This window comes from Charadrius vociferus, unplaced genomic scaffold (genome assembly GCF_000708025.1).
Source record: "Charadrius vociferus isolate BGI_N301 unplaced genomic scaffold, ASM70802v2 scaffold793, whole genome shotgun sequence".
Taxonomy (NCBI): domain Eukaryota; kingdom Metazoa; phylum Chordata; class Aves; order Charadriiformes; family Charadriidae; genus Charadrius; species Charadrius vociferus.
Window position 1 is genome coordinate 963,783 of NW_009647833.1, and position 10,264 is coordinate 974,046.

A 10,264-nucleotide genomic window follows, 5' to 3' on the forward strand; every position below is an offset into this window, starting at 1 on the left:
AAAAGAAAACCAACAAAAAACAGTGAGTTCCTGGGAAAAGCAGCCTATCTCCTAGACTCATGTGTTAAGGCTTTTGCTTTGTTCCTCGATTCGTGTTCAGACGTATCATTAGCATTCCCTGCTCACTCCTTCCTCATCCTCTTTTATTGTTGTGTGCCAGTCATAAGTGTGGGGTTTTTTTTTAAAGAATAAATTGGGAAAAATTTGATTGTGCAACTAAGAAATACAACAGCCACACACCAGCTACCACAGCACACCTCAGCCGGGGAGAAGATATTAGCTACAAGGGGAACAAAGCCCGTTTTACTTAAAGTTTGGGTAGAAATTGTAACTTACTGCCAATTTTTGTCAATTAGCTCTGTATATGCTGTTCTGGCAGCCCAGACAGCTCCTCTTTGCTAGAGGCAACAAATAAGCACCTTGTTGAAAGAACATACAGCTGTTACCCAGGAACCTACTTAGCATATTTCTTTTCAGATCCAAGTTTAAAAAAAAAATAATAAAAAAAAGCAGGGTAAATCGTTTTCCTACAGCAAGCGAAAACAAACTCGGGGACACTTTGTGCCACAGCTATCCAGAGATAACGAGCTCAAGCAAGTTGCCCCATCCTGCCCTGGTGGCACATCCAACTCATCTCTTGACTCAAGCAGGGAACATTCAGCAACTGGTTTCACCGGCCAAGTACAAACTGTTTCTTTGAAGTTTAACACCATTGGCCTTTGGCTACAGAGACACAGAAACTCAGTTTTACCATAGAAACACTTCTAGTGTCAGTATTTATTTTTACCTTAATATACATTTATACAGGCCATAATAAAAAGGCTATTACGCAACAGTTCAGTGAGTTATTACCTAGTTTCAAGAATAATGCATGCAATTACAAAGGAGAGGTAGAAACACCGTATTAAAGACCTAAAAATACAAACATTATATAAACAAACACTTTCAAATTAACTGTTGGAATTTCATACAGATAAATAAGGTAAAAAGTACATTACTCTGTCAAAGTAAAGGAAACACATGGTTATCCGAACACTGAAACAATATTTTGATGTGTAAGCCCTGTACAACTTTGTCAAATAGTTCAGACCACTGTGTTTAAGAGGATTAAAATGATTTTGTCCTGGAGAATGGTTTATTCAAGTATTCAAGCAGTTGAGTAACAAAAAAAAAAAAAAAAAAAGTCCCAAAAATAAAGTATAGGAACCATTTCCAGAGAAGCTGATCTGCCTAAATACTTCGCAAATCGGTATCCTGATGATCTCATGGGATGCCTGAAATGATAACGCCTATAAGGCTAAATGAAGCTTCCCACCTCTCCCCCAAAATGCACACAAAATAATCCTGATTTTTCACACACTGTATGTAGATAGTCTACATCAATTTATCAGCATCTCAAACCCCAACATTGTTTTCTGGTTTTGCATGGTTCCTTGCAGAACCTTTCAGTTTACAGTATTTATTGTAATACTGCCCAAGAAACAAACTACACAGAACTGTCATTACACCCCTAGAGACTGCAGGCATTAATGCACATATCGCATGCACAACAAAAGATGCAACCAAACTATATAAAAAGCAAACAACCAGCAACTCAACATTGCTATTACTGAGAAAGTCCAGAGCAGTAGTTACTCAAGTATTAGACAAATAGGTATAAAATGGAAAGGTTCACATGAATACAAGTTTTTACAGTTTGTTTGAAAGTCTTCTAGAAGCTACATTTGAAATTCTGAAAAGAATTTTATGTACACTGAAATGAAATTCAGCCAAGTCCATTGTGCCTTCTTTCTCTATTTTTTTTTTATATAGTTCTTCAAAAATGAATATACAGTTGCTTTAGTAAATTAGTGCAAAACAAAATATTTTGGAAGAAGATCATCAAATTGTATCCACATCAGCTGAAAACCCACTGGGGATTTTGCACAGATGGAGCGCAATTTCTTCCGTTACCATCTTTTCCCCGTGTAAAAGAACGCTTTCTCGCCATCCCTTCATATGACAAGCTGAGCTATGTTAACAACACGTGCGCTCCGATACAAGCCAGCTTAGCCCCGAAAGCTTCAAACAGCACTTGCACATGGTTAGGGTTTCCCAAATTCACTCCGTCACATTTTACTGACAACTTAAAAATATTATTCACAAACTTTTGAGGGAATCTTCTGAGGGAAATGTCTTTTTGTACCTGATGCAGAAGGATCCACTCTCTATAAACCTCATGAGGAAAAAAACACCCTGATCATTCAAGTCAAAGCACACGTACAAGGATCAGTTTGAAATGTGAAGAGAGATTCTTTTAAATTCCGTTGCTAGGAAGAAAAAGGAGCTGCTGGATTGGTAAGGCAAGTGTACTTTTGGAATTTCTCCTCTTTGAATATGCTGCTGTTTCTTTGGTAGTCACCACAGAAATGTAAGAATCATCTTCCACGTGGGGTAGAACAAGGACAACAATTAAGCTGTAGTGAAAAAAGTGCAGTATCACTGATGTGGTCCCTTATGTTCACACCATCTGGTCCTCGGGATATTCCTACTGCTCATATACAGCCACTGTGCTATAGCAAAGTGCAGAAAGCCTTCGCTCGATGCTAGATTTATCTGAAAACAGAGAGGTAAAATAGGTGACGGCTTCAGTATTAACTTATAATGCATTAATTCCACCTAATTTTCAGTATTTTCATTATTCAACATAAACTTACACTTGTGTACATTTTCTATATCTGCAGGGTCTTGCAGGATTTTAGTCAGTCCTTCCAGCAGCAAGGCTGCTTTGTGGTATCGATATGTAATATCTTCAGTTTGCTGAAACATCTCATCCAGAGCTGCCGACTGAACCTGGAATCGTTCAGGAGATTCAGTTACATAAACTGCATTAGGCAAGCAATGAAATGAAAAATTCAAAATTAATGATACAAAAGTGGCACGAAGAAACTATTTTTGAGCCTTAAGTTAGCTGATCTGTTTTTATAACTGGAAGACAACAAAACCAAAGTCAGAGAATATTGTACCTGTGTCGTATTGATATTCTGCACACAGCAGCTCTAAAAGCACTTTTTGATCCTTTGTGTTTACATTACAAAAGCAAGCGAATAAATATGCTTGTTCTTATACCTATAACCTCTTGTAAAGAAGATAAATTAATTGTGCATGCCTACACCATTTTCAGGGTTTGCCACAATATTTGCCAGTATCTTTTGTGTGACACCTATGTTAAAAAGATTTCCCTCTCATCAAAAAAGCGGTTAAGTTTCCCGTATGGTTACTGCATCTGCTCTGTGGCAGATACCAAGTTTATCAATTACGTGAAAAAGCTTCCAGATGTTTGCTACTGGTTTTGCTTTATATGGACAGGCCGATGTTCCTCAAATTGACCTGGTAGATTGATGAAGCTACTTCTGTTGCTTCTATGCTTTAGTAAGCCCTACTGGATGAGACCTCAGCACACAGGGCTGTGTGGCTTAGGAGTTCATTTCCTACTGTTTATCGACCAAATGTGCTGACGTAGGGGAAACATCCCTGAGGAACAGTATCTGCCAGGAACTTTAGCCACAGTTAAGGCAGGGCAGGAAAGAGAGTGAAAGACTATAAAAAATTATCATGAACAGAATTCTGGAAACATACATTCTATTTTCTGGTTATGTAGAAGGGGTCTGTGAGAGAAGAAAGCAATTCATCTCAATGTCCTCTCATTTAGATACTTACCATTTCCACAGCACAGCTGTAGATGAGTTTCTCTGCAGTTACACTGTTGATTTCATCAATGAACCTTTGCTTGTCTGAAAAGAAACGATTCAACTTTTCTGTCAATTTCTTGCACATGCTGATACAGAATTTGTATCTCTCATTGAGGCTTTTCACAACTGGAAGAAAGGTAAGAAGAAATTAAAAAAAAACAAACCCAAAACAACAACAAAAAAACCCCACAACCAAAAACCCCACACAACCAAACAACATAGCCAAAGTTCAGCTTTTCCCAGCACTAGCGAAGTCAATCTGTTTAAACTTGTGCTTTTATTGTTTATTTACTCTGCCTCTTCTGTGAATTAAGTATATATAAAATAATTTCCATTTCAAGTTAATAACTGCCCATTTTTTAACAGTTACTAGCTGTATCTTTGTTTACTATCAAGAATTGTGCAACTGTACATACTTACAATTCTCTTGTACAGAAGAAAACAAACAAATGATGCAACTTAAGCTTTTCAAGTGATGTATCAGCAAAGAAAATTCACAAGCAAAGCAAATTGGATTTACCTTGCTTAACAGCAGTGGATGGGTTCAGTTTCCCCGATTTGACCTGTGCTTTGGCAAGATGCAGAGAAGATGCCAGTAACTGGGCGGCTTTCATATACAACACCAGCTGCTCTACTTGTCTAGGAAAGGATGGAAAAAAAAAATTATCAAAACACCTTCTTTGAACACATTCAAGCCATGGGGAGACACCACTTTTTAATCACAATCCTACATAGGATCCCATCAGCAGCAGCAAAGGAAGACAGATGTTTAAAATGCGACGCCACCCTTCCCTTCCCAAACACTCTGTCACAGGGTTGAGAGTGCATCTGCTCATCTAGTAGCTGTAGCAGCAAATGCAAACTGCTTTAACGTAGACGTTTTAAAAAGGAACGCTTATTTGTGGGGACTGACTGCCCAAGGTCAATGTCTTACCACAAGCGACTGGGTGTACTTTTCTCTCAGCGTCATTTCCTATGCCCCTGGAATTCTCAGTTGTGAAAAGCAAACACTGACGGGTATTTTTTTTTGTTGTTTTTTTTGTTGGGTTTTTTTGTGTTTTTTTTTTTTTTTTCAGGAAGAAGGCAGGAAGTGGAACTACCCTTTCCCACCACTCCAAATTTCTTTTACTTCTCCTTGCTCTTTATTTTATATTAGGGCTGATTGATTCCACTGAAAAAAGGTCAAATTTGGACACTCCTTCCCCCTTCCCAGCCTCCACCTCAGTGCTACTGCTTCAGCCTTGACAACAGGAACAGACGAGGGCTTGGATCTGACAGAAGCTGGTACACAAATTTTCAATTTTAGAAGTGCACTGCTGCACCTCAAGCCTGAACTCCTCACCATTTTCCCCAACTTATGTGGCAGGCCAGAAAACGCCGTCCTTTTATTTGTCTGCTAGCAAATGTGTCTCTACCCTTTGCTCTATCTGTCTTCTGCTGTTAAAAAACTTATTCCTATGAAAGCTTCTATACAGGAAAAAAATCCACTCCCAATAAAATGAGCATAGTTTGAATAGGTTTTTGATGTATTCAATGTTCACTAATTCTCTTGATGCTATTTGACCGCATACTTACCCCCATTCTTTGCTTAGCTGGCTGATTTGATCAACAACTATGCTCTCTTGAATTTGGTACAGCGATACTGCAGAAGTACACAGGTCTGGGTTTCCTCCTCGTACTGCTGTCAGATCCAGAACACATTCCGTAAATGTCAGCATCATGTTTAGATGACGCAGTGTATCTGTATGTTCTCTCTGTCAGACGGAAAGACGACAACAATTTAACCATTATAAGCCACAAGGCACACAAGTACACTTAAAACTCTGGCTAATCATTTGTGGATTTCTTGGTATGTCAATTCTATGCAAAAATCACACTGTAGTAGAGGCAGCACTAGGGACTACAGAACCAAACAGGTCCAAACAGATCAACTGGTATTAACTTGTTCTCTCGTCGTTAACTATTTCAAGATACACTACCTTATACTTAAGAGTCTTTCAACAAAGCCAAAGGAATTGGGACATGGAGTTCTATGTTTGTTGAAACCCGAGCAACTAAAGGAATCACAAGTGGGACATATTACTTGTTATTATATTATCAGCAACCCAAAAGTATGCTCGGCACTTGTATGAGAAGCCAGGAAGAACATTTGGCTTTTATTATATAACAGACTTGATACCTACAAGAGAACCGATCTAAAGCATCACACTTATGTGCTTCACATTAATTTACACTTAGATCTAGAATTTTATTGTGTTAAAAGGTGGCTGTTGCCAAAGTTTACAATTGAAACTAAACAACTTCAATTGGAACTAACAACTTACTGCTTCTTGGTGACTAAACCAGACACTGCATGCACAGTCTTTGTTCAAAAAAAAAAGTTAGCCTTCAAAACTAATCAAACATCTCTCAGCAATATTTATAATCTTTTCATTAGTAATGCAGGTCTAAATACATTTTAAAGTCTATCTGTGGGAAGAATACAGTGTACTGTCAAATATCCATGTTATAACATATAGATCCAATAGGGGTCCAAACACCTTCCAACAAGATGTGAATGAGAAAACAGAACAGCAATCTGTCTTGAGAAATTTACAGTCCAAGGATAGCATTCTGGTGAAAGACCACCCCAATTTGTGTTTTTTGAAGTGTCACTCCTCCACACATTTTAAAAAAATATAGGACACTCTTCCCACAAGTAGGATTTAATGTCATCCACTGACTGTGAAGCAGCAGTTAAAAACAATGCCCAGAGGGACATTGCTACTGTCAGCGCCCACATCCAGAGACTTGGCATTAAAACAGAGGCCTCTTTGGAAGGCTCTGGTGAACAAAAGCAGCCATGTTCCTTTGGTTACCTATTCAAATACATGAAATGCCAGGAATAACTACCAAAGAGAAATTGGCCGCAATCGATACAGGAGTATTTTCAAGATCTTAAAAAGGAATATGTGAGATAGTGAGGAGGAAACTACGAAGTGCACTGAGCAGTCCTGTTTTTACCATGTCTCTGTTTTAGCAGCATTATACATTATAAAATATTAAATTTTTTTTTCTATACCTCCATTAAAGTTTCCTCAGGCAATTCGGGAGCTTCAAAAGTGATAAAGCCCTCTAAGCTGGGAGGCGAAGTACCATAAGGCATGTACTTCAGACTCGGAGCTGCCTCGGCTCCCGGAGGAGAAGAACCCATATAAATACCAGGAGGAGAGCCCATATATACACGGCCACTAGTAGAGCAGAGAGACCCTCCAGAACTGTTTGATCCAACTACAAGAAAAATAACACACACATTCAGTCTAATAGGTCGTTCCATCTCACAGCGCTGGGGCTGCAGATGATAGCAAATGACAAATCAGTAGTCATCACAGATTCACTCTTGGGAGGCTCTCCTCATTGTTCCTCGCGTCTCTCTGGAGAGAACGCAAAGGCTACACCGTAATGATGTGACGATTCATAACACAGATTCAGGGAAACGGCTGACAAGGATTCCAAGGCAGAGAGTCCAACAGTACAGACCAAAGGTTGTGCTATAGTTCACAAAAGCACACTGCTGCAGATTCCTGCTCATTCTGAGCAGATGAAGGCCTTTACCTTGAGATCTTTGATATTCAGCAACACAGCTGACACATGCCAAAATGCAGTCAGCTCACACCCCTTGTGTGTTGTTTCTGGTACAATGCACAGCAGCAGGCAAAAATGCAGAATCAGAAATCTAACTTTTCCTTTCCACCTTTGTCACAGAGATCTGTTATACTCCCTGCGGTGGAGTAAAACTGTGTACCTAGGAGGTTACACACCGCTGTATTGTAAATCTGCGCCTCCGGCCCTCTCTTTAGAAGAGAAAAGGTGGAAGTCACCTGATATAAATCTCTACTTTACAGAGCACTTTTACCGTATGGCCGAGAGGACCTACTGTGCAAGGCAGTAATCAGGTTACTGGCCCAAGAAGTGCAAGGGCAAGGCCTAGGGCAATACTGCACTTGAGAACAGTCCACAGTTGTCAGGAAAGTCTTACCTGAGGTGGTTCTTGTTCTGAGGACCATATGGGTGCAGGTAGGAGGGGTGGCACTGCTTGGAGGGGACCCAACAGTAAACATGACAGCCCGTGAACTTGCCCCGCTTCCCATGGAAGGAGGTGCCATCGCAATTCCATAGGCCCCTGCTGGAGCTGGAAGAGAAAATTTCAGCAAGTTAGTCCCTATTACACATAATTGTACCAATAAGTAATTCTATGCAGCAAATTGAAGCACTGCAACACAACATGCTTTGATGTAGATCCAAGACTTGGACTAGTTAGAAGTTCTGACAGCCAGTAAAACAAGCTGAGTGGACAGCCTTGGCAATAGACAGAGAGTCGAGACACAGTCTTCATATATCTTTTTACTTTCAATCTCTCTCTGCTCCACCCTTGCCTAGAAAAGAGCAACAGAGGCTCTCTCTGAAAGCCTGAGGACATCACCAGTCTTGCAGCAAAAGATATAACAGAAAAGTTCTAAAGGCAGACTATGGCAGGTCTGGAGGTTAAAGACCAGCCCTGTCTGCAGAACTTCCACCTGCTCAAAAGCAAGGTGAGAACTCCTGGTGGCCACTTGTGGCAAGGGGCAAGCTGGGGGAGGGAGGAGGAGAAAAATGACCCAGAATTACATAAACTGGCTTTCATATGAAAGCAAGATGGAATTAGGAAACGAAACAGCCACAAATGTTGTATTAAAAATAAAACCAAACCAAAAAAACCTGAACCCCTCTAGCCAGTATAGGCAGTTGAGATATTTCTGTGTTTAGCACAGAAATAGGTATTTTCCTGTCTCAGTTATTTTTAAAGCTATGCTAAAGAAATGGAACATATCCCATTTAAAAAAAAAGCCTTCTGTACTGAGGCTAAAAATTGTCAGAACCAATTATCAAAGTTGGAAGCAGAACTGTATCTAGTTGGCACTGCATAAAAACTCTAGCACATAAAGACAGCTTGGGTGCATCAATCTGTTCCTTACCTGTATCCATTGGTCGCTCCGTATTAAGGCTGTCCGTACTGCCTTGATATAACTGGCCACCAAGCGTAGTCTTTACCTGTTGATCTGATAGCTTCCCAGTACTAACAGACCTAGACAGAAAAACATGAATTCACAACAAAGTTCTTCAGTAAGATCTTCCTATCTAACTTGCAACTAAGGATGATTTTCTTGGTATTTATTATAGGGAATTCTTTGACAAAAGTACAGAAAATCTTGAAATCTCACTGTTCATCATGGACCTACTGAAATAGAGCTAACCCTAAAAATAAAGAGACCTTTTTGTCTCAAAAATGTATATTGTGAATTTTGTCATATAGATTTTCAAGCAAAAACTCAACAGGCTTCACAGAGGCAATGAAATTCCATATTCAGATAATCAAAACAAAAGGGAACTAGATAGCAACACAAAGCGCTCCAGGAAGTCCATGCTATATTTATACACAGTACAAAATGTTCTTCTTGTATACACCAAACCTCAGCATCTCCTCACAGCTCACTTTCTGCATGCTCTCCCCCTCCAAGTTGCTGTGTGCAATGTACATTCTTCTGCCAAGTCACCTCCTCAACTTTACAGGTTATAAATATTACAATGCCTACCTGCCAAATGTAGTTTTACTGTGCTGTTCTCCTGCCTGCTTTTCACCTCCTTGGGTTGAGTGGAAGTGCGTGAAATCCCTTGGGTCAGTGATGTCTTTAGGCTGCAACGGGGTATCTACCGAGCCCTGGCGATTAGCCAGGGCCAGCAAGTTGGAGGACGCTTGAGTTTTAGGTATTTTGAAAGGAGCTGTTGCCTTTAAGAATCAAGACCAAGAACACACAAAAACCAAAGTCAGAACCCACAAATATTCTTGGGAATGGTTTCAGGCAGTGTGTTACCACTTCACATTTTAAGGACTGTGGCAAACTTAACAAACCTTAGTAGGAGAGCCAATGATCGTTGGTAATGGAGTTTTGAACAGCCAGTCTGAACTTCTAGGTGACGATCCCATATGTTTGGTAGGTGATGTTCCCAGGCTACCTGGCCTACTTGGTTGTGGAGAATGACTGTATCCATACCCAGCATAGGATGGGCATACTGGGTCTGAATGCTGCTTTCTAAGCTTCTGCTTGTTTTGGTAAATATCTGTGAGAGTAGGAGCACTCTGCAACCTCGCTCCCATCAAAAGTGACTGTGGAGACTGAGATGGTGGTATCGGAGAACCTGTGAGGATGAAAAACAATGAAGTAAAATTCTACTTGCTGTGCTTGGAGAACATATCAATGAAACCCAAAACGCCAGAGATCAACATTAAAGTGAAAGAAGATGGGACTGCAAGTATCACGAGATATGTTTGATCACCAACTCACTAGATGGCAAAGAGAATGGATTTAGCCTCTCAGCCCTTTGGACTAAGGCTACATTACACTGATGAGATGTTCAAGCTGCCAAATAGGCAAGATTTCAGGGTGACAGCTGTACTGGCAGCTGCAGCACCTCTGGAAACCTGCGCCAAGACAAATAAAGTGGTCGGATTCAGC

General features: G+C 40.2%; 1 protein-coding gene across 1 annotated transcript in view; it reads right to left on the reverse strand.

Annotated features, from left to right (window-relative positions):
• Positions 1-1,906: 1,906 nt before the first annotated feature.
• Positions 1,907-10,264, reverse strand: part of ULK2 (unc-51 like autophagy activating kinase 2) — a 42,919-nt gene continuing 34,561 nt past the window's right edge. The window contains exons 18-27 of the mRNA XM_009882702.1: positions 9,661-9,947; positions 9,344-9,537; positions 8,726-8,835; positions 7,750-7,902; positions 6,793-7,001; positions 5,307-5,485; positions 4,252-4,370; positions 3,700-3,857; positions 2,697-2,832; positions 1,907-2,595 (exon numbers count right to left, since the gene is read on the reverse strand). Of these exons, the coding sequence (XP_009881004.1) occupies positions 2,528-2,595; positions 2,697-2,832; positions 3,700-3,857; positions 4,252-4,370; positions 5,307-5,485; positions 6,793-7,001; positions 7,750-7,902; positions 8,726-8,835; positions 9,344-9,537; positions 9,661-9,947 (1,613 nt within the window). The 3' untranslated portion in view covers positions 1,907-2,527. The remainder of the gene's footprint in view (positions 2,596-2,696; positions 2,833-3,699; positions 3,858-4,251; positions 4,371-5,306; positions 5,486-6,792; positions 7,002-7,749; positions 7,903-8,725; positions 8,836-9,343; positions 9,538-9,660; positions 9,948-10,264) is intronic.